The sequence below is a fragment of the Scyliorhinus canicula genome, chromosome 13 (genome assembly GCF_902713615.1).
Source record: "Scyliorhinus canicula chromosome 13, sScyCan1.1, whole genome shotgun sequence".
Lineage (NCBI taxonomy): Eukaryota > Metazoa > Chordata > Chondrichthyes > Carcharhiniformes > Scyliorhinidae > Scyliorhinus > Scyliorhinus canicula.
Window position 1 is genome coordinate 107,408,954 of NC_052158.1, and position 24,137 is coordinate 107,433,090.

The following is a 24,137-nucleotide window of genomic DNA, read 5'->3' on the forward strand; positions in this document are numbered from 1 at the left end:
ATTGAAAATTTTACACGAGAATAATGACCAAATTGTAGCGTTTTGTTACATTGCTCACAGCTTTGTTTGGTGTGAAGATTCAGATGGATTTCACACTGTGAATAGATTGCAGAACACAAAGGAATCAGACACAAAAGACATTAAAGGCACAAAATGTCAATCTGCTGACTGACACCAGAACAATGAGTAGTTTTCTTTCTCGTTATTTATAATGATTGTACATGGAATAGCTTGCTCATTAATGATATGATATTTTGACAATATAGAAAAGCTATTCATATCAAACATATTCCAATAGTATTCATCGTAAGTCACTGGAAGAATAAATTTTTCCACTGTAGCAAAGAATGTAATTTTGATACACAAGCATAAAAGGTCTAAATTCCCCAATTAGCCAATGAGTGCCATTTATTAGTAAACCCACACACAACGTTGCATTTGGATCATAATCCCAAGGTCAGTCTCAATTCTGGGTCGGAAACCCAGGACGTTGCTCGTGATCTTCCCAGGAGCGGCTAATGCCGCTCTAGGAAACCCCACAAATTAAGGACAGTGGGAGGGTGGACCAAGGAAGCAGGAGGTCCAGCAGGAATTCCTGCAGCGACATCCAGCCAACAGTCCCATCGGAAGAGGTGGGCAAGGCTGAGGCAGGCAGGAGGTTGCAAATGTACTTCACAACATGGTTGCTCTCCGCAGCATTGTAAGTGGTTAAAAATCTTTCATGGTCATAGCTGTCTGACCATCTGTGTGGAAGGGGAGTCCTCCACAGGTTGGCTTGTGGCTACAGCTGTCATAACCCAGTGGACCTGTGCTGCGGTGATGGAGAGTATATTATTCATCAGTAATTTCCGGCTTCAGGGATATTGGTCAAAAGGTAGACCTGAACCAACAATGTAGAATTCCCCAAAAATGTTATTAGATTGGCAGGTTCATTAAAATTACATGACTGGGGAGGCAGTGAGTTAGTAGTATGCCACTGGAAGAGTAATCCACAGACCCAGAGTGATGCTCTGGAGACCCTGGTTCAAATCTCACCATGGCAGATGGTGAAATTTGAATTCAACAGGAATTAACATTCTAATGCTGACTATTGTCGGTTGTCGTAAAAACCCATCTGCTTCACTAATGAAGGAAATCTGCCCTCCTTACCTGGTCTGGCCTACATGTGACTCCAGATCCACAGCAGTATGGTCGGAAGTGCCCAGCAATCCACTCTGTTCATGGGCAATATATCCTAAATGAATTTTTAAAAAGTCATACTGATGCAGAATATTTTAATCTAAATCCAAAGGAAAAGATGAGGCAGTGTCAGCCAAGAATCCTTCAGCTTTGCTTACTGGCAAATATTCTCTAAAAGCTTTGACTATCTTCTCCAGGCCAATTGATGCATCGTTCGCCTGCTATGGATTAAACATAATTGTACAAACATTAATACACAATTGTTGTTAAATTGGCTTTTTTGGCAATTGTTTATTCTTGAGGGACCTTGTAACTAATTAAAGTTGTGATGAGCAATGATCAATACTTAAAAGGAAATATTTTAAAAAACTTTAAAACATACTTAATAATACATTTTTATTGACATGACAATGTAATGGTTTAAGAACCTGTCTTTGAACAAATCCCAATCATCAAACAAAATGCATGGCATTTAAATGAAATTAGTAAATGCATTTAAAGTGAATAAGTCACACTGCTGACAGGTCTTTAGCACCGTTATTTTTCCCCGATTGACAGAGGCAAAATGGTGTACATTCAGGAAATTCATGATAATCATTTATTTTAATAATAGGTGAAGCTATGGTAATTAAATTCAGGGAGGGTAACACAAAAGTTCTCAAGAAATCATGGAACGATATTAGTAATGCCATGAGTCACATGCACAATAATTTACTCAAACTTTTGCACCACAACATTGGCATGCACCATTTCTATTTTGCAGATTTTCAGAAAATAATTACATTTATTCCGCTCCACCCCTCCCCCCTGCCCCCACCCAGTAATGCTTCAGATCAAAAGCTCAATCCTGCCCGACGAGTAGAGCAAATGAAGGAAGACTTTAGAAGGTGGGGCATGCTCACTGTTGGGGAGGGTACAGACTGTGAAATGACGGTCCTCTCCAGATTTCTGTTTGTTTTCCAGTGCCTTCCCATCTTTATCCCAAGGGCCTTTTTTAAATGGGTAAACAAGGTGATTTTGGGTTTGGTGTGGGCAGGTAAAACCCCGTGAGCAAAGAAAGTGTTGCTGGAGCGTAGTCGAGGGGAGGGTGGACTGGTGCTGCCGAACTTTAGCAACTATTACTGGGCGACAAATAGCCATGATTAGGAAGTGCATAGTGGGGGTTTGTGGTGGGGGGGGGGGAGAGAGAGAAGGGGAAGGTCGGTTTGAGGGGTCGGTGTGGGAGCAAGTGTAGGCGGCATTGTGTAAGGACACAAGTCTGGGGCATTGATAACGGCACCTCTGCCAATCTTGCCGGCCCGGTACTCCACAAGCCCGGTGATAGAGGCGGCCCTGAGAGCTGGGAGTTCAGGGGGCTAGAGAGGCTGGCTTCTTGGCCTTTGCCTCTCTGGTAGCCCGGAGACAGATATTGCTGGTGGAAGGGACTCAAAGCCCTGAAATCGGAGACCTGGGTTAGTCACATGGCTGGGTTTCTCAGTCTTGAGAAAATCAAGTTCGCCCTAAGAGGGTCAATGCTAGGGTTCGTCCGAAGGTGGCAGCCGTTTGTCGACTTCTTCGGGGAAAATTAACTGTCAGGAGAGGCGAAAAAATTTAAAGGGCGGGGGGAAGTTGGGCTATTTTCTGTTTTGCGTAGGAGGGACTTGTTAGGGGTGGAGATGATTTATGCAATATGTAATATATTTGGATTTGCACTGTTTACTGTTATAGTTATTATACTACAATTAAAAATACCTTAATATATGTTTATTTTTTAAAAAGCTCAATCCAGGGTAAGCTGTGTAGCATCTCAGTTGGACACTTCAATTGTATATCAATTCTATTCAGGAGACACCCAAGACATTCCTACAAAAAGTTATTCTGTGCAGAAGAATGAACAATATTATTTGAAACAAAATGACTGCGTAATCACCATTAAATTTATTGCGTCTTAGGACAATAAACTATTGCTCAGGTTTTGATAATCTGAGTGTTTCTCGGTTATTTTTTAGCAATACAAACTTATTAACATGTTGAGCAAAGGTCTTCCTGTGCCATTCTTCAACATTGTGCCTTCAGATGGCAAGAAAACCTCTGGGGCTGGATTCTCCATTCTGGAGATTAAGTGCTGCCGCCAGTGTAGAATCACGGACTCTGCGCTCTCCCAGTAGGAATGCCGGCCAGGAGAAATTCAGGTCATGTAAATGGGCCACCACACAGCCCACATGCAGCCCACCCAATTCCCGCTGGCGCCTGACCTGCTGGGGTCGGGAATCACATTAATAGCCTGACAATCACCACAGATTTCATTCCAGACGAGATGATGGCTGCTAAAAGGCCTGCTCCCAGGTTCCTGGAGTAGGAGATTGACCAAATGCTGGACACCATTGAGGAGAGGAGGGACACCATCTTCCCCAAGGTTGGGCATTGACTCAAACCTGCCATTCTCAACATGGCCCGGGATGAGGTAGCAGAGGCCGTCAGTGCTGGGAGCCTCACCAGGTGGAATGGAACAAAATGCCGAAAGAAGATGAACGACCTCCTTAGACCTGCTTGGGTGAGTAACCACCCTTTGGCATCACTCCTGTCCCTCACTCCTCACATCAGCCCCTAAACCCATTAAGACCAACAATACCCCAACTGCCTGCATCTCCCTTACAACCCATGCTCCACAAAACTCCAACACATATATTGTCCTCTTTGGCCAGGTGCCTTGCACATACAAGCCTCCAACTACAGACCTTCCATAAAAACTGCCTCCCAGCATCTCACAATGCCTTTCTGTGTCCCCATGGATAAAGTGGCCCACATCCCCTCAGAGGGAAAGCCCTGCAACCCAAGGGGGAGACCAAAGAAAGGTCAGTGCCCGACGTGAGGGTCGGCATGTGCCAAGGAACTGAGAGTCCAATGCAATACAGATACCTCTATAGCAAGTGAGTCACCTCTCTCCCACAGAGTAGTCCTTCCCAAGATCTCACCCCATGTCTTTTGTGTTGCAGGATCACCATCAGATGAGGCCGGGCCTCCAGGGTCGCTGCCCCTCCCATCCACACCCTCAAACCACCCCGGAGCAAGACTCTGGAGAAGACACCAACTTCTCACCACTGCTTTCATTTGCAGCATTCACCATCTCAGAGACTATCATCTCAGTGGGTAATGTTAGCAATCAGGCTCCTGGGTAACCCTCTACTGAGCACCAGACGCATGCTGCAGCGCATCAGGTGGAGGCAGTGACTCCTGAGGGAGTGGACGGCCGTGGGCTGCCTGATCCCAGGGAACAACTGTCATCCAGACCAAAATTGTGCTTCTGGAAAAGGTGATCCCATCACTGTTGCAGATGCAGAAGCAGAGCCAGAATCTACAGCAGGGGGTGTTAGCAAAATTTGAGCATCTACAAGTATGACTGGAAGAGTCCAACCGCTTTCAGGTGCAGGAGATGGTGCTGACAATGCGTGGCACCCAGGCCAACACTGAAAGGGTGGCATCTGTGGTGGAAGGCCTGGGGCCAGACATCAGGGCCATGTGTCAGGGCATCCAGGCTTGGGCACACTGTGCTGTCCATGGCTGAGGCACAGGACAGGAGTACCCAGTCAGAGTTGGACATGTCCCGAGCTCAGATGGACATTGCTGTGGTGCTCTAGGACCTCGATCATTCACAAAGGGGTCATGGCTGAGGGCACCGAGCGCATTGGCCAGATGCTGACTGACTTTAGCTAGTGACAGAGGGATATGACTGATGCGACCATCAATTCACTCGAGACAGTAGAAGTAAATTGTGGCTTTAATCAACTTAGAACAGTGCCTGCCTGCGACTGATCCAATACTGAGAACCACCTATAGGTCGACTACTCTTTATACCTCCCTTCAAGGGGAGGAGCCATGGGCGGAGCCCATACAGGCCCCAACATGTTCCCCTATGGATAATGCCATACAATGGCCTATAGGAGGAGCCCACAAGGGCAACATCATAGCACAGATACAAATACAAGGGCAACAGCACAGATACAAATACAATGGTGGATTATTGGCATAATACATTCACCACAATGACTGAGGCAGTGAGGGACAGGGCTCACTCGCTGAAGGACATGACCCAGTCTCGATGTGCCATGGCTGAGTGAATCAAGACAGACGAGGGTGGGCCTCCCGGACTCCCAGCACTATGTGACGGTGGCACCTCTGGTGCTCACTCTGACCTCCTCTCCATGCCAAGGAGTAGCCTGGGGGCCAGCGGGCACCCCGAGGGAGGAGGAGATGATGGGGCCCATGCCGGCTGTTAGGGTACTGTCGTAAAACCTTTGTCTGCTCAGTGTTTCCTTTTAATTCCTGCCCTGCTGTCTGCCTCCAATCTACAGTCTTCTGGTTAACTGCTGCACATTTTGGGACTTCTCTTTAAATTACAGTTTTTGGGCACACTGAAACATCCCTTTTCTAATTGACCAGGCCAAGACATCCCCTTTGGGTTCTGTGGCAGAACCTGTTATGTTGATTTGATAGACTTGGCAAGCAGCCATTCGGTGAATGTGGGTTTCTCAGCCATCTGCTATTGTTGCCTAGCATTAGTGGAGGTTTTCAGAAACGTCTGGAGCAGGAGAAGCCAGGGCCATTTTGTCAGTTCAGAGAAAGATTCACCCAGGTCACAACTGGAGGCACTCTGTCTCTCTGCTGTTCTTTCTCTCTCTCCCAGGCGATCTCTAAAACCTCTAAGCCAATTCCATGAAGGTTTTCCTAGTGAAAGGACAGAGGCAGCACTCAGGACTGTGGAGGGCATTTGGAGTAAGGAAACAAGCCTTCACTCACCTCTATCTGAGGGATTATGGAAGAGCACAAATTAAAGCTTAAACTGAGAGCATTCGTTAGAATATAGCCGGAATTGTGCACAGAAATCAGGCAAATGAAAGGCCTGCAAACTTTCATATTTAAAACTCAGTAATTTCTCAAGGAGGCAGAAGCTCCATCTGGTGGTAGAGGCGCGGAAGCACATCGACCTGATCCTTTGCAAAGCTCACCTGGTAGTAGAAGGGTGGAACCTCAATCTCTTAACCAATTTCCCAGAGGCCACAGCCGGAGACTTGATGAATAATCTCAAAAATAGGGGCTTTTCACAGTAACATCATTGCAGTGTTAATGTAACATAACTTGTGAGAATAAAAAAAAAAATTTTTTAAACTTCTCTTTTAATTCCCTTTTTTTTAATCCTCTCCAACCCTTACTGTCTTGTGTGTGTCTGTATGGAGGGTGGGACAGTGTTTTGGGTTAAGGTAGACTGCTAGACCATCGCCTGTTACTTCCTTATAGATTCATCAAACAGTTAGTTAATGTTTTACTTATAAATCTAGTGTCTGTAACTCATTGGAGCAGGCAAGGGTTAAAGATCTCAGGAAAACATGAATTGTTGGTTAATTCACTTAATTTGGACGCCGGGGCTTGGGGGGCTGGAACTGATCGTGTACTCGCCCAGGGTGTCGTAGCATGGCACCTCCCACAGAGGAGGTGCTGGAACACCTCAGTCCTTTAGAATCTCTCCCCCCCTCCCCCACCTGATGCTGGCGCATCTCATGGGCAGCGGACAGAACAGGAAGACACATCATCACCTGTGACATTTGAAAGCCAGCTGCACCCATCCAGGCTCAGGACCTCCAGAGGACACCCACCAAGGGGTTCACAGGGCAGAGGTTGAGACAAGCAACAAGCCACCTCCACTTCTGATGTGCTGCGTGGTGTAGCACCAAGAGGAAGTGGGAGGCCATGAAAGAGTAGATGACACTTAAGTTGGCATGGTGTAGGGCAGCACGGTGGCCTAGTGGTTAGCACAACCGCCTCACGGCGCTGAGGTCCCAGGTTCGATCCTGGCTCTGGGTCACTGTCCGTGTGGAGTTTGCACATTCTCCCCGTGTCTGCGTGGGTTTAGCCCCCACAACCCAAAAATGTGCAGGGTAGGTGGATTGGCCACACTAAATTGCCCCTTAATTGGAAAAAATAATTGGGTAATCTAAATTTTTTTTTTTTTAAAGTTGGCATGGTGTAGTATAGAGTAGATAGCAAGGGGGAAGGACACATATATTGTAAATACTCACCATTAAACACTTTTGCACCACCAGTCTGATCTTCCTCTAACCTCTGTTTCACAGGTGTGAAGAACGGGCTGGGGATAGGTTTGTGCGGTGGTCAGGGCGCCCATGAAACATTAAATACCCACATAGTTGCACCCTCACCGAGAAGTAGCTGGGCATGGGGCAGCAGTGCGAGCCCTCTTGTATGACAGCATCCTCAGTGAGTTAGCTTTAACCGTTCACCATCTCCCCAGATGGCACCCAGTCTGTGAGTGGGGAGCCTCTATCCTCACTACCTGTCCCTGCCAACAGAGGTACCAGTGGCTGCAGTTGGTGGTAGGCTCTGTGGCCGCTGTCCTATTTTTCCCAATGTGGTCTACTGTGGGTCTCCTCATTGGGTGGGCATTGGGCTATCACCCCAGGAGATTCTGTGGTGGAGACGTTCATACTGTGCAGCCATTCACCTTCATGCTAAAGCCTGATGTGCAGACAGTTCCGACAGTTAGGGGTGAGCGAGGGATTTGTGCATTTGCTGGGACGTTAGCTGCAGTGTTATGTGGAGCAACTCAGGCTGTGACAGGGAGCTGATCGGGTCCCCCGGCAGGGGATGGGATCGTTAGGATCAGAGGCGTGGTGGACAGGCAGGGCTTGGAGACACCTCATGATCCTCAAGGGTGGGCTAGCTGATAGTGTCACTGATGTGGCCTTTACTCTGAGAGGGACAGTGTGCCAGGGAGGGTTCGAACGGCCACAGTGCATGTGTCCTTTGATTGTGATGGCCGCTGCTAATCCTCTGCTTTCTCTGCTGTGGGGATATGCTTCTGGGGAGTGCACTGAGAAGTGCCAACACCTGGTGGCCCGGCAACTGAGCATGGCCATACCCATCCCTTGAGCATGGCCATACCATCCACTGGGTAGGAGGGTATCCAGATGGGCTTGTGGGTGGGTTTCCACTTGGCTGGAAGCCCTCCGATCATTTTCAGGATACTGTCGGCAGTCAGCAGTCTCAACAACCAGGAGCCTGTAAGTTGCAGCTAGGGGGTGGGTTTAAATTAATTGATGAAGCAATGAGGGTTTCAGCCAGGGCATTCTGAGGGGGACACCCTGAGTCCACGCGTTTGCCACAAAGTCGTTCCCCACTACTTCATGAGGTCTGGGCAAACGCTCCCCAGCAAGCCCAAAACATTTGCTTAGTTCCTTGTTCCCCTCAAGGGCCATGGCCCTGCTTGTAGTTACTTGAACCAAATCACGCCCACGTAACACACAGCTGAGAGAGCTGGAGCATCACAGGAGGCTGGAGAATCGGGCTTCCAGCCCCTTTATCAGATGCAAATGGGTGAAAATCACCTATATGCATGTTGCTGCCGACATGGCGGGTGTACCACGCTGCCGCTGTCAGCGGGGGGAGGGGGCGTGGAGCATCGGAATGGGATTGCCACCCAGCATGGATTCTGTTTTTCGGCTGATGCGTCGTTCTCTGCCAGATTGTGAAACCTTCTATCAGCGTCGGGCAATGGAGAATTCAGGCCCTGACCACTGAGGTTCCAACAGGGATGGAGATATTATCATGAACTTGTAACCAGTCACAAGAGTTTTGGTAAATGGTTCAAGAACCTTTGGTATGATGTGAAATCTAGCTCAACTTATTTGCCCCAGAATGTCTTTTCTGGAATAAAGGTGTATATGTCTGATCTTCAGAAAATTCCTGGTCATGTGATACTATTGCAGCTCTTTAGACTTCAGCTACTCCCTTCCATCTACATGAAATGTTCATTAATTTGACTTGTAATGTAGCACCAGTAAGTTGATAGTAGTAATGCAACTTAAAATAATCACCCATAGTGATTACAAGTTAAGATCTGAAATGCTGGTCCTATTTACCTACACAATTAATGCAAGCCATTCTTTCTTTCTTTCTTTTATCTGATCTTTTTGCTACAGTGGAAGGCTGGGTGGATTCCTTCTGGAACAAAAAATGTGAGAAGGCTTCTGAACGATGTGAAACCCCTCACTTGCATATAATTAAGATTGGTGGTTTAAAAAGGTAAAGGAACAGTTGATCTTACAGTAACAATCATAATGGCCTCAAAAAGTAACCGCTTTGAATTATAATGAAAAATTGCCGGTACACAAAACATCAGGTGGTTAAGACAATATAACACCTTAGCTCATATTCACAACCATCAGAGCCACTCTGATTGTTGTGCAGGATTTTATACACTGGCTTCAGGACATTGCATCTGGACTAGATATGGGCCCCAAGCCTGTGTTTGCTAGCAACAAGATAAGCTCAGCAATTTTACGGGACGTAGGCATGATGCTAATACTGCTGGCCCTTCTAGATGGGGTTGCTGAGGCAGTTTGGAGATCTGTCACCTGAACATGGAGGCACCCTTGGAGGGGGTAAGTAAAATAATTAAAATTGGAGGAGCAAAACAGGCAGACACCCCGAGGTGGCCACAAGTGTGGTCTTCCCTCCTGTGGGCCCCTCTAGCTCCAGTGCCTTTCTGGACGACTGCAGGAAGGTTACCTCCATGAAGGTAAAGCCTTCCCCAAGTGGTTGGGGGCACTCATCACCAGCAAAATAATCCATAATCAGGCAGTTCTGCATCTGGGCCGGCTGCTGGGAACTCCCCCTGCAGAGCTGTCCAGAGACAGGCTCCAATGCTTTACTGCTCCACCGCCTACAAGCCTGGGGCTGAGAAAATCCCACTTGCGGATATTTCATTAGAAGTACACAGTAAAATGAAGTAAAAAGAGAAGATCTTTTCAAATGTTTTTTTCATTCATTTTCACCTTGCGACTATAAATGAAAATACTCACATAGTTATTCACACTGTGATAAATTAGTTTTTGATTTTTAATCCACTCGAGCCAAATATCAATGATTCAAATATGTGCATATGAAAGTTCATTGATTTATTTCTGACTGAAAATTTACAGATTAAAACTTAAACTATATTTCATATTTGGTAAAACTGCTCATTTAAGTGATTTAATAAATCCATCAGAATTGTCAATAAGTGTTTTTCAAAATATATTGCCATGTCGATATACTGTGGACTTCAGTTGTGTAATCATCATTTCATTGCCAATCACCATTTCTCCTATGATCTAAAATTTACTTTCACCGTATCGATCTCTACCCACCGTATCTATATTCATATCTAGCCACATGACAAGTCGTTTTACTTGATGCTGGTTCCTGAAATTTGATAACTATTTGTAAAATAAATTGGAAGAGTTTGAAAGAGAATAATAAAAGATGAGGCAGAATTTCTTTGAGCAAGCAAGAAGATATTTAAGAAAAGGTTAGTCACAATAATAGCAGTAGAGAATCAAAATTATGCATTAGAAATAGTTTTAAAATACCTTTTAACAACAGAAAATGGTGATAAACGCCTGATAGAATGTGTGGTGTACACTTTATTATATGGTGGAAATAAAGGTTAGAAATTAATTGGTGATTTAAAAACAAATTGAATCCACAGTACAGAATTTCTGGTAATTCAATATTGCTTGGCAGTCTCACTCAGAATATGGGATGGTTGGTGTGGGAAGTGGAAAAATGCAAACTTTTACAATAGCGGCAGCACTTATAAAGTTGGGACTAAGGCATGTTAATGAACATGGGAGCACCTTCAGTCTGCAGATTAGGGAGCATTCCCACATCTCGAATGACATAACACTTTTTAAAGTGCTCAACCCAAGAAATGGCTAATTGAGTTATTTATTTAAAATGGCAGGCACGTGAGCCTAGATATTGGATCTAGGGGCACAAACCCAGTGACAACCACAAACTGGTTGGCAGTAACTGACATGCAAGAGAACCATACAAAGTTGATCTTCTTGTGTCTTCAGGACACAGACAGCAAGCATCCTGTGGACTCAAGTTGCACTTCAAGAGCCAGTACACCAGTCGCAAAGAAGGTAAAGACCAGATGGTGGGGGTCTCAATATCAGACCCACAGTGAGTCTGGGAAGTGGAAGAGTTCAGGAAAGAGTGGAATGGTGGGTGTCAGCTGCCTGCATTTTTAACGTGAGGCCATGAAGAGCAAGAGCATATCAGCCCTGATCAAATGGCAGAGCAGACTCGAGGGCCAATAGGCCTAATTCTGCTCCTATATCTTATGGTCGAAGAATGTTGACAGTAGAGAAGGCAACAAAAAAAATAGGAAATGTATTGGTATAGATAGTGGAATAAGGCATCTTAATACGCTTCAAGAAGGGACGAAACAACTTCATGTCAATAAATGGAAATCAAGATTAAAAATGTACTGTGGAAACTCTGAATAGCAATCTCTGGTATTATAGAACAGCACCTCCTCTAACCCTTTAGTCTTTTTCTCACTCAGTAAGTCTCTTCTTCGTCCTCCATTCCTCGATCTCAGGTTAATTTATACATTTGTAAAGTAATTTAAGTGTCTTATGTTCAAGTTGCTATAAGTAAGTTGTTCTTATGTGTGACATTATTTGCATTAGAAAATATATGTTTACTAGTCTAGTGACCAATATAATTGCTTTCCTCTGCAGTGTGACTCGAGGATTAGTTTGCCTGCTGGGATTTGGTATTATTTTTATGGTGGCTATGTCTAATCCAAAGGTAAGTTAGGCATGAAGAATTATATTAATGAAATTAATAAGTAAATCTTGTAAATATGTATGCCATAATAGTGCATCAATTCAACCCTACGGTTCCAGCAGTTTCTGGGAGACTAAAATTCCACTGTCTTTGATCTGCCTAAACTTTAGGTCTGATTCAATGTGACAAGGTGGCACGGTAGCACAGTGGTTAGCACCGTTGCCTCATAGCTCCAGGGTGCCAGGTTCGATGCTGGTTTTGGGTCACTGTGCGGAGTCTGCACGTTCTCCTCGTGTCTGCATGGATTTCCTCCGGGTGCTCCGGTTTCCTCCCACAGTCCAAAGATATGCAGGTTAGGTGGATTGGCCATGATAAATTGCCCTTTGTGTCCAAAAAGATTGGATGGGGTTGCTGGGTTGCGTGGATGGAGCTGAGGTGTGGGCATGAGGGAGTGCTCTTTCCAGGGGCTGATGCCGACTCGATGGGCCGGATGGCCTCCTTCTGAACTGAAAATTCTATGATTCTATGAATTGTATGAAGTCCAGGGAATTGACCCAATTTAAATACAATGACAGACAACATTCCACTAGGGCACATTTTGGGTGTCTCCTATAGGTGAGAGACCAGGGACGGGATTCTCCGACCCCCCGCCAGAGTTGGAGAATCGCCAGGGGTCGGCGTGATTCCCGCCCCCGCCAGCCTCCGAATTCTCCCACCCCCAAAAGTCTCCGCGGCGTGAATCTAGCCGCCCACCTCGGAGAATGGCGGGGACCGGCGCGACTCAATGGGTCCCGGGGCCGCTGAAATTCTCTGGCCCACGATGGGCCGAGTTCCCGCCTGTTTTTGCCGGGTCCCACCGGCATAAATCAAGGTAGGTCCCTACCGGCGGGACTCAGCTCATTGGGCTCCGGGGTCCTGGGGGTGTGCGGGGTGATCTGGCCCCGGGGGGTGCCCCACCATGGCCTGGTCCGCGGTCGGGGCCCACTAATCCGCGGGCGGTCCTGTGACATGGGGGCACTCTATTTCTACGCTCCGGCCGTGTAGGCCTCCACAATGGCTGGTGCAAAGGTGAACCCCCCTTGCATGCTCAGGGATGACGTCAGCAGACACTAGCGCTCCCGCGCATGCACGGACCCGCGCCGGCCGGCGGAGTCCCTTCGGCCACGGCTGGCGTAGCACCAAAGGCCTTCCACGCCGGCCGGCGGGGCACAAACCACAGTGCCATTCTAGCCCCTGAAGGTGCGGAGGATTCCTCACCTTTGGGACAGCCCGACGCCGGAATGGTTCCCGCCACTCCACTGCGCCGTTTCTGCCCGCCCCACCAATTCCCGGAGAATCCCGCCCCTTGAATCAAATTGTTAACTAACCACATTGGTGGGCGCAAAGTGGGTGATTGTGTTCTACGGTGCAGTAAACTCCCCACCCATCTTGGAACCACTCATTTATTCATCAGGTCAGAAAATTTAATAAAACATTTTGTCCTCCTTGGGGATTCAGACCAGGATGAAAGCAAGCAATTTAAATTCGGGCGAGGGGAGAAAAAGGGTAGAACATATTTCAGAACCTAATGAAGTAATCAGACAATGACCACATCCAGAAGAGTGACCAAAAGTGGATTTTATAATCAAGCACGTTGAATTGAATTATCAAGACTTCCCAAGGGAGACAAAGTGCTTCCTTATAGAAAACAAAATAGTTAACAAATAGCACACTCCTATATTGGCGACCCACCAATTAGCACCAGCGGTAAACCACTGACAGCCAATCACATCAAATCATTCCCACAGCCCGCTAACCAGAAAACTTATTCTTCACTTTTAAATTTTCAGAGAGCAAAATAAATGATTATTGGATTCAGACATAAGCCAAAATATCAATACAACCAACCTTTAAAAATGCTTAAATTAGGAATGTTTATCGCAATGGAAAAGTTTGATATTCCAGAAATATAAGATTAGCTTTTCAGCTACTGGTTTTCAGCAGTAATTATGAAGTCAGTGTGTCATTAAAAAACCCAGTTACGCATCATTTAACAAGCTGCAACTTTTTCAAAGGTTTTTACAGCGTTGCTGATCACTGAAGAGTGTCAATTCATCAATTTATTTGATTGCACTCCCTGGGAAAGCGTAGAAAGTGTAGAATCACTGACAGTAACTTCTGGATTTCTATGTCATTCCATGCATGTAACTACTCTAAAAAGTTGGTATCACTTTTAGTCGGGCAACACACTGAGATGAGGAGAAATTACTTCACTCTAAAGGTTGTGAATCTTTGGAATTATCTATTCCACAGGGTTGTGGCAATTTACTTTAGCACACAAAGTATAGTCAAGATTATCTTTTGTACAATATTTGCTTTAGTTTTTGAAAGTGAGATTTTTGGCATTTAAAATTTGTAGAGATGGGAATGGAATGTAACATGTCTCCAATGAGCTTACGTATAACCACATATATATCAAATTCCTACCTGGGCAGAAGGATGCCTTATGGCCATCAAATCTACACCGACCCATGGAAGAGCACCCTAGCTCGCCCCACGTCCCATCCCCGTAACCTCACCTAACCGTTGGACACCAATGGGCAATTTAGCATGACCAATCCACCTGGCACGATAGCATAGTGCTTAGCACTGTCGCTTCACAGCGCCAGGGTCCCATTCGATTCCTGACTTGGGTCACTGTCTGTGCGGAATCTGCATGTTCTCCCCGTGTCTGTGTGGGTTTCCTCTGAGTGCTCCAGTTTCCCCCCACAAGTCCCGAAAGACATGCTTGTGAGGTGAATTGGGCATTCACTCAGTGCACCCGAACAGTCACAAGAGTGTGGCGACTATGGGATTTTCACAGTAGTGAAAACACTTAATTGCAGTGTTAATGGAAGCCTACTAATAAAAATTATTATAACCTGCACATTTTTGGGCTGTGGGAGGAAACCCACGCAGACGAGGGGAGAATGTGCAAACTCCACACAGTCACCGAAGGCCAGAATTGAACCTGTGTCCCTGGAAATATGAGGCAGCAGTGGTAACCACTGTGCCACCATACACTTTTACTGATCAAGTATATCAAATACTTGGTCAAAGAGGCAAAGAGTTGTTTCATATTTCACAATCAGAACTTCACTTAACCCCTCGCTAATGAAGATTGTCACATTAGTGCAAAATCCTCCTTCTCCATCACAAGCAAAGCTCAAAATATAATTCCTCTCCTTGGACTTAAAATGTAGAATAATTTTGGCTTAGCATTTTATATTTCATTATTGCTATTGTTTTCTACAGGGATTTGTTATTGTGCTTGATAAAGTCACCTCGTTTGCTTTAAATCTTGAAGCTGGTCTATTTGTTTTCCTGATGCTGAGGAAAGCTCGATCAGAGCCTCATAAGTAAGTCTGCATTCTAATTGTTTCTATTAATCAAAGTACTGTTCAAGGGGAGGGAAATGAAATTAACTTTGGTGAATTTCAAAGATGGAGTAGTTCATTGGGGCTTTAAAAATTCCCCTTTTAAGATTTATATGAAAGGGTTACACTTGGTTGGATTTTGTTTGGGCGAGATGACTCAGTTCAATGATAGACAAGGAAATGCAGATGTTACATCCTTAGAATTTCAAAGAGATTTTAATGAAATTCTATCTTGACAATAACCAGAGTTATGGAATGGGGAATAGAGCACAAGAACATTGGTACAAAAACAGGAAATTGATAAACTGTGAAGGCATTGGCATTTCTCAGCACATTTGTTGCATAAGCCCAATTCTTGATAGATGTGTTTATTCAATTCATGGGACACTCGTTACTTACTACAATAGGCCCAAATCTTCCGATCAGGATTAGAACCCTTATTTCCGACCCTTAATCGAAAAATAGCTACCCACTTACATTCCTCCCATTTTTATAGTCACAGAGTCGTACAGATCTACAGCACAGAAAAGGTCCTTCGGCCCATCATGTCCTCACCAGTCAAAAACAATCACCTCACCATTCTAATCCCATTTTCCAGCACTTGGCCCATAGCTTTGTATGCCTTGGCATCGCAAGTGAATATCTAAATACTTCTTAAATATTATGAGGATCTCTGCCTCCAGGCAGTGAGTTCCAGACTCCGACCACCCTCTAGGTGAAAAAGCTTTTCCTCACATCCCCTCTAAACCTTCTGCCCCTTACCTTAAATCATTGATCCCTCCACCAAGGGGAAAGTTTATTCCTGTTTATTCTATCTATGCCCCTCATACTTCTAAGTAATCATGTCCCTCTCAGTCTCCTCTCCTCCAAGGAAAACAACCCAGTCTATCCAATCTCTCTTCATAGCTAAAACTGTCCAGCCCAGACAGCATTGTGGTAAATCTCCTCTGCACCCTTTCCAGTGTTATGACATCCCTTCTATAATATGGATTCCAGAGCTGCACACAATACCCTAGCTGTAGTGCAACCAATGTTTTATACAGTTCCACCATATCCTCCATGCTCTTAAATTCTATGCCTCGACTAATAAAGGCAAATAAAGCATATGCCTTCTTAACCACTGTACCTACCTGCCCTGCTACCTTAAGGGACCGGTGTACATGCACACCAAGGTCCCTCTGATCCTCGGTGCTTACCAGGATCCTGCCATTTATCATGTGTTCCCTTGCCCCGTTTGTCCTGCCCAAGTGCATCACCTCACACTTATCTGGGTGAATTCCACTGATCGGCCTGTCTGACCAGCCCATCTATATCTTCCTGTAATCGAAGGCTGTCCTCCACACTATTTGCTGTCACTGGTTGAGGGAGCGATAGGATTGGTAGCCTTCAACATTGCACTACCACATCCCCAGTGCTTCCACACCCAGATTATCCTGTCATTTTCTGATCAGTTTATTTGAAAATACAATTCTCTTATATGTTGGAGTGCGAAAGGAAATGAGGGTGTTCTTAAGTGAGGCATTCAGATACTCATGGTAGTTTATGTTGACTCCTGAGAATTGGAGGGAAAATTTTGGTTTTATGAAGGGGAGGTCATACCTCACTAACTTGATTGAGTTTTTTGAGGAGGTGACAAAGATGATTGATTCAGTTGAGGAAGCAAGGGGGCTGCAGAAGGACTTGGATAAGCTAGGAGAGTGGGCAATGAAGTGGCAGAAGAAATACAATGTGGAAAAGTGTGAAGTCATGCACTTTGGGCCGAGGAATTTAGGCACAGACTATTTTCTAAATGGGGAAAGGCTTAGGAAATCAGAAGCACAAAGGGACTTGGGAGCCCTTGTACATGATTCTCTTAAGGTTAACGTGCAGGTTCAGTCAGCAGTTAAGAAGGCAAATGCAATGTTAGCATTCATGTCAAGAGGGCTAGAATACAAGACCAGGGATGTACTTCTTGAGTTGGTTGGTACGTGACCTCAAACTTTGGTATCTTTTTCCTGGCGGAAGAAGGTGGAAGAGAGTATGTCCGGGATGCGTGGGGTCCTTAATTATGCTGGCTACCTTTCCGAGGCAGCGGGAATTGTAGACAGAGTCAATGGATGGGAGGCTGGTTTCACGACCTTTTGTAGTTTCCTATGGTCTTGGGCAGAGCAGGAACCATACCAAGCTGTGATACAACCAGAAAGAATGCTTTCTATGGTGCATCTGTAAAAGTTGGTGAGAGTCGTAGCTGACATGCCAAATTTCCTTGTAGGAAATTTCACTTAGAAGCAGAGGACACAATCTCAGACTGAAGGGACGATCCTTCAAAACGGAGATGAGGAGGAATTTCTTCAGCCAGAGAATGTTATATGTGTGGAACTCTTTGCCACAGAGGGCTGTGGAGGCCAAATCACTGATTTTAAGACCGAGATAGATAGGTCCTTGATTAATAAGGGGATCAGGGGTTATGGGGAGAAGGCAGGAGAATGGAGATGAGAAAATTATCAGCCATGATTGAATGGCGGAGCAGGCTCGATGTGCCGAGTGGCTTAATTCTGCTTCTATGTCTTATTGTCTTCTGGATTGAGCTTGGCCCTTATATTGCAGGAGAATAAATATAGAAGTTTTGGAATGGGAATGGAGTGGGGCATTTGAGCATTGAGCTGCAGGGAGGTCAGCTTCATATTTAGTATTCACCTGCATTGCATATCCCCAGTGTAGAGATCACACTACCAACAGCTAACACAGAGCATAGTAGAGCGCAAAGAGTACATGGTGGAATTACTGTTTGACATTAGGAGACTGGAAACTTTAACAGTGGCGCAGGAAGTGGCAATTCATCAGGCATTTCATCTGCTACAGTTACATTAGAATATGCTGGGAAGACAGTACAACTGTGGTGATGGAAGACTGAATGAGAATATTGCAGCAGTTCTGCTTCCTCTGAATAACAGGGAGTGAAAATGATATGCTGGGTAGAGTTATAGTTTTGCTGATGACCGATAATCAGATGGATGCAAAGGCAAGTGTGATGAAAGGTGAAGCCAAGGAAGGAGAGTACTGTAAGAGAAACTTACATTTATATCATGAGTAATATTACATTCTGTAGTCTCTCCTTCCTTCCCTATGTATGGTATGCGTTGCCTGTATAACATGCAAGAAACAATACTTTTCACTGTGTACTAATACATGTGACAATAATAAATTAAATAAAATGAAATCAGCTGGAGTCGCCACTTCGCGACTCTGGAAGCGAGAATGCGATTGGAAGGGGAAATCACGAAATTGAAAAACATATCAAGTTTGCGCCCAGCACCGATTCTGTCACCATGGTCCGGCCCCTCACTGGTGGCAACATCAAAATTTGCGCACCGTCCAAGTTGGTCCATACAAAACTAATTTTTTTAATAAAACTTAGTGTACCCAGTTTTGTTTTCCACTAGTGTACTAGTGTAGCCAATTCACCTACCCTGCATATCTTTTTTGGGTTGTGGAGGTGAGACTAACGCAGTCATGGGGAGAATGTGCAAACTCCACACAGCCATTATCATTAGTGGGTTGGACACTTCATGCTCCTCTGCCCCAGAGGTCCCATGGGTGCGGTTTACTGTAGGGATTTAAAAGTAGGGCATGGGTGCCATGGCTGTTGAGGGGGAGAAAATTTTAAAAGAACTCTTAAACTCTCCAAAATTGTCCTGCTTTCTGGGGGTGGCTGCCTGGGCCGGGAAGGGTGGGGGGTAGTAGATGGAAATGACATGGTGTCAAGTCTGTGGTGCCATTGCTGCAATATTTGTTTTAAACGCACCACTTTGATGCTACTGGCTGTTCACACTGCTGGCTGTTCACACTGCTGGCTGTTCACACTGCTGGCTGTTCACACTGCTGACTGCTCACACTGCTGGCTGTTCACACTGCTGACTGCTCACACTGCTGGCTGTTCACACTGCTGGCTGCTCACTATGTCCTATAATTGTTTAGAGAGCCTCTGGTCATTTGTGAGCCCACCCAGGCCGCACCTCTGGAAAACCTCCGACCCCAACTGACCCAAAAATGGGATGGATGTGGCCAAGCTCTATCAGTGGCACACAAGATGCTGCCACTCCTCAGTGCACTCATCAGAAGTGCAGCCCCACTGCAGAGGAGGAGCAGAGCTCACCCCAAACAAAGGAGACATACACTGGCATCCTCTCTAGCACACTGCCACTCACAGGGCAGAGCATCGCCAGTGATACTATCAGCTAGCCCACTCCACAGGACCACCAGCTGTGTCCAATGTCTGCCTGTTCACAGTACCCCTGCTCCCATCCATTCTGCCCCGGCCAGGTTGTCATAACTAACGTGTCACACCCAGGACCCACATCACACTGCAGCTAAGCCTCCAGCCGATGCCCATCTCCCTCACTCAACCTCATCTGTAGGACCTGCCCACAAACAAACCTTCAAGCATGGAGGTGATTGGTGGCACACTGTGACCTTCTCCATTGCACAATAAGGTGCCACCCTGCTGGTGAGATAACACACTGCTCAGCTGGTGAGGAAACCCACAGTGAACCCCGCCGGGGAGACAGCGGCCACAGAGCCGATCGCTGATACAGGTTGCTCCAGCCACCGGTACCGCAATCAACAGGGACGGGCGGTGAGAATAGGGGCTCCCCATATCACAGAAATTGTGCCATGGATGGGAACATATCGAGGGGGAAGGTGAGGGATCAGGATGGGGTTGTACTGGTGCAGCAGTATAACTTGGGATGAGGAGGAAAAGTGGCAGGCCTCATCAGAAGTGAAGGCGGCCTGCAGCATGGCGGCACAGTGGTTAGCACTGCTGCTTTGCAGCGCCAGGGTCCCAAGGGGCTGGTTTAGCTCACTCAGCTAAATCGCTGGCTTTTAAAGCAGAACAAGCAGGCCAGCAGCACGGTTCGATTCCCGTACCAGCCTCCCCGGACAGGCGCCGGAATGTGGCGACTAGGGGCTTTTCACAGTAACTTCATTGAAGCCTACTCGTGACAATAAGCGATTTTCATTTCATTTTCATGTCACGCCTTCTGACCTGTAATGCCCTTGGCGGCCGTCCTCTGACCTGGATGGGCATGGCCAACTTTAGGGCGTCACAGAGATGTGCCACCCTGTTCTGCCCCTGGCCCATGAGATGTGCCAGTGTCAGGTCACCTCCCCTGTGGGAAGCACTGGCATGGGCCCCATCACTTCCTCCTCCCTCAGGGTGCTCGATGGCCCTTATGCTACACCACAGGATGGTGAGGCCGGAGTGAGGTTCAGAGCTGCCACCGTCCTCTGTGCTGCCAATGGTGGAGTGATTAAAATTGGGGAGATGCAGAGAAGTAGAATTAGAGGAGCACAGATATCAGAGTTGTCAGGCCGTAGGAGGTTAAAGATGGGGAGGGGTGAGGCCACGGAGAAATTTGAAAACAAAGATGGGAAATTTAAAATCCAGGTATTGCTGGCCCAGGAGCTAGATTTGCTAAACGAATGGGACAGGTCCGAGTTAGGATATGGACAGCAGACTTGTTTACGTTCATGTGGGACGAAGAGTAGTCGGAGAGCTGGATCATTGGCCATTTGACCCATGATTGACTTGTAATAATATCAAGTGGTGCAGTATTTTTTTTTGTTGATACTTTTAAGCAAGTTTGTAGCTGGTTCCAGCCCTAAAATTTAATTGTGATTCAAGAGCTAACAAGTCTGCTGTATGTAGAATCATATAATTTTACAGCACATGTGCACCATTTTGTTTTTTATATAAATACTGGAAATCATTTTGTCCCCAGTTGGGTATTTTCATCTTATAAATGGTCTGGAATCAATACTGTTAAAAGTTTTAGCCTATTTATATTATTCATTTAAAACTGCAATCACAAACATGCCAGTATAATTTGCACATTCAGGCAGGCAATCATGAGTAGAATTTGAAACTTTAGGGATTACAAATGTAAATGAATGCACTTGTAAAATGACTTCAAGTTGCAGAACAGGTTGTGAGGCATGTGTATATTCTGCTGAATTATTCTGCAATATTGATCACATTATTTACTTTTTTTAGGCTTATTAAAGTGCCCTTGCCCATGAGTTCAAGGATCTTTTTGTTACATTGGCTTCTCCCAGTTTATTTCCTATTTGCTGTGGGATATGACATCTATCAAACTTTAGCACATGGTTGGCTTCATTCCTATTCACGATCAGGTAATGGTACCGTGTGATAATGTGCAACACTTCGACCAATGCTCGATAAAAGAAGTTTTTCACCGACTCATTTTGGTTGCTACAGTTTTGAAGAAAAAATGTTTAGGCTGGAATTTTATCACATGCATATTTTGTCTAATTTTTATTGTGTTATTGTGAAAAAGTATGAAATAATTATACAGACCGCTAGAGCGAAGCTCATGGCAATCAAAGATAAATGTACATCTGTGTAATCCTGTGCAGTTTCCATTTGATACTTATTATCTTCACTGTTCATTTTACAATTTATTGTAACCCAGAACTTGAGTTAATGACTAACTGTATTTAATTTTCTAGATTGTAAGTATTGGCAAAGTCAGTTACTCCTTTTATTTGTGTAATTAATTTCCAGCTGTATTGGGGAAAATAGAAAGTGAGTTTTGTAGCAACCTCCATCTTGAGAAGGAGGGCTTATTTTCAATAATTGTCAAAACAGACTGTTATGTTATTTATGTCAATCACAAGCATATACAAAAGTCCTATGAAAGAAAATAACTTGAATTTATAATCCATGTGAGCATATGCATTCATTTAAATCACTGGATTGGAACCTATTCAGAAATCTTCTTTCAGTTTTATCAACATGTCCTGCACTTTTAAACAAAATGGCCTATGGGAGACTCTGTTCTCCAAGTACAGTACCAAACAAAGTGGCATCCTCAATCTGTGCTAATCTTTGATAAAGCCACATTTGAATATTGTGTCTACGCCCACGTACTCTTTTGTCGGAAGAATGGTAGAGCCCTGCAGAGAAGATTGTCTACTGATACACAAACTGAAATTAGAGTGCAGATAGTTGAGGAGTTCAAAAAATATGCTTTAGAGGAGAAATGTTGGAAAGCATACGATTTTTATAAAATAAACTGGGAAACTATTAATTCGCATTGGTTTGTAACTAGAGGGCAAATATCACCATCAAAAGTAGTGTGGTTAAATGATTTTTTTTGTCTCACATACACAGGGTTCTTGTTAGTACCGCAACAGGCAAGCCTGCCAACAAAGTGGAGGCAGAATTCATTATAGCTTTTCAAAAGGAATGAATAAATATTTGAAAAATAATAATTTACAAATAGTGTGGGGACTTTGCTGATTGGCAGCTTTTTCCAGGGAGCCAGCTCTGATGTGATGGCCAACTTGCTGTAAAGTTGTATGCTTTTATCTGTACAAGATTTTTCAACATGCTGCTTTCATTAAACTGAAAGGAACTTCAGATCAGTAGGAATTTTATCCATAGGCATCTGGCATCACAATTTACTTGGTTTGAAATACTGTAGTTGTGTAGTTTGTAATTGCAGTCCATCTTTTCTGTTAGATGTAAAGCTGGATCAGGAATGTTATGTTTTGAAACAGTACACTCAGGAGATTTGTGAGAACTACTGATAACAAATAAAAATGTGACAAGATTTTCCAGTATAATTCTTCAAGGTTGCTTCTTCCACTCATTGGCAGATTTCCATTTTATGCATCCTATGTAAAGGACAGATGAAATATTCCAATCACTGCTGCTGCACGGGACCAGGGTTCAATTCCACCCTTGGGTGACTGTGTGGAGTTTGGATGTTCTCTCCTTGTCTGCATGGGTTACCTCCCACAGTCCAAAGGAGGATTGGTCATGGCAAATTGCCCCCTTAGTGTTCAAAGATGTGCAAATTGGGTGTGGGTCAAGGTAGGGTGCTCTTTCAGAGCGCTGGTGAAGACTTGATGGGCCTAATAGCTCCCTTTTGCACTGTCAGAATTCTAAGTATCTGGTTTTTAAATTAAAATGATAATATGCTCCCCAGGACAATCCAGGTGCGGCTATCAACTCTCAATTGACAACATTTAGTTTTAACCTTATGCGTTTTATACTCAGAACTTTGGTGCTTTCTTGTTGCACTTTACACAGGTATGCATTAAAAAAATCTTCCACGTGAAAAAGCTGCAAGTATTGCTTCTGAAACTGTTTTGCACCGAAGTATCATAATTAAAGAAGCCTGTGAGTTCAACATGATCTAAATTTGCACCATGGATCTAGAATTCAACTGTTATCCAATAAATTGTTAATGAACATTGCTGAATGACTCTTTTCAAGATATATATATATATAATTGTCATTTGCTTGGTCATGTATCAATGAAATAAATAAATTATTGATAAACCCTGCTGTGATTAGTAGAGCTTGCATTATTTTTGCCAAACCGTTTAGAAAAAGCACCACGAATGGAATGTTTTTGTTTGTCTGAATTAATACGTGTAAAGAGGACGTGCATTTTATTTTTAAATCAAATCTAAGTCTTATGAGGTCAAAACACAAAAACTATTGCTTGATTCAAACAATAGGGAGGTGCAGCATTGTCTCAAAGGACCATATTCTTGTTGAATAGCCTTTTGCATTCTTCAAGCAATAGCTCTCCCCTTTAACTACACTCTTGAAACTGGTTGCAAGTTCTTTACAAGGCTAATTAGATACACAGTCTGACAGCAATCATCTGGGGAAAAAAGTATACCACAATACTTTGCATAATGCCAGGAAGCGGCATTATCTCTCAAGATGTTCTACAATACATTAATAAATAAATACATCAAATGGGGATAGAACAATAACAATTTTATCTCACATTTTAAAGAGACAGTCATTCAATATCCTATTCACCTTTATATGGATTTTTGACTTGAGTACACATTCTTGCTAGAATCAAGACTAGTGCTCCCAGCATCTTAAATAGCTGTGTGAAGTATTATAGAACTAAAAAAAAATGA

At 44.6% G+C, this 24,137-nt stretch overlaps 1 protein-coding gene across 4 annotated transcripts in view; it reads left to right on the plus strand.

Moving 5' to 3' along the window:
• The window catches only part of si:ch211-51h4.2, a 477,954-nt gene extending 454,415 nt beyond the window's left edge, over window positions 1-23,539 (plus strand). For all 4 annotated transcript variants that reach the window (XM_038815048.1, XM_038815049.1, XM_038815047.1 and 1 more), the window contains 4 exons: window positions 9,150-9,252; window positions 11,742-11,811; window positions 15,064-15,167; window positions 21,220-23,539. In XM_038815048.1, coding sequence (XP_038670976.1) covers window positions 9,150-9,252; window positions 11,742-11,811; window positions 15,064-15,167; window positions 21,220-21,376 — 434 coding nt within the window. In that variant the 3' untranslated portion in view covers window positions 21,377-23,539. The remainder of the gene's footprint in view (window positions 1-9,149; window positions 9,253-11,741; window positions 11,812-15,063; window positions 15,168-21,219) is intronic.
• The last annotated feature ends 598 nt before the right edge of the window (window positions 23,540-24,137 follow it).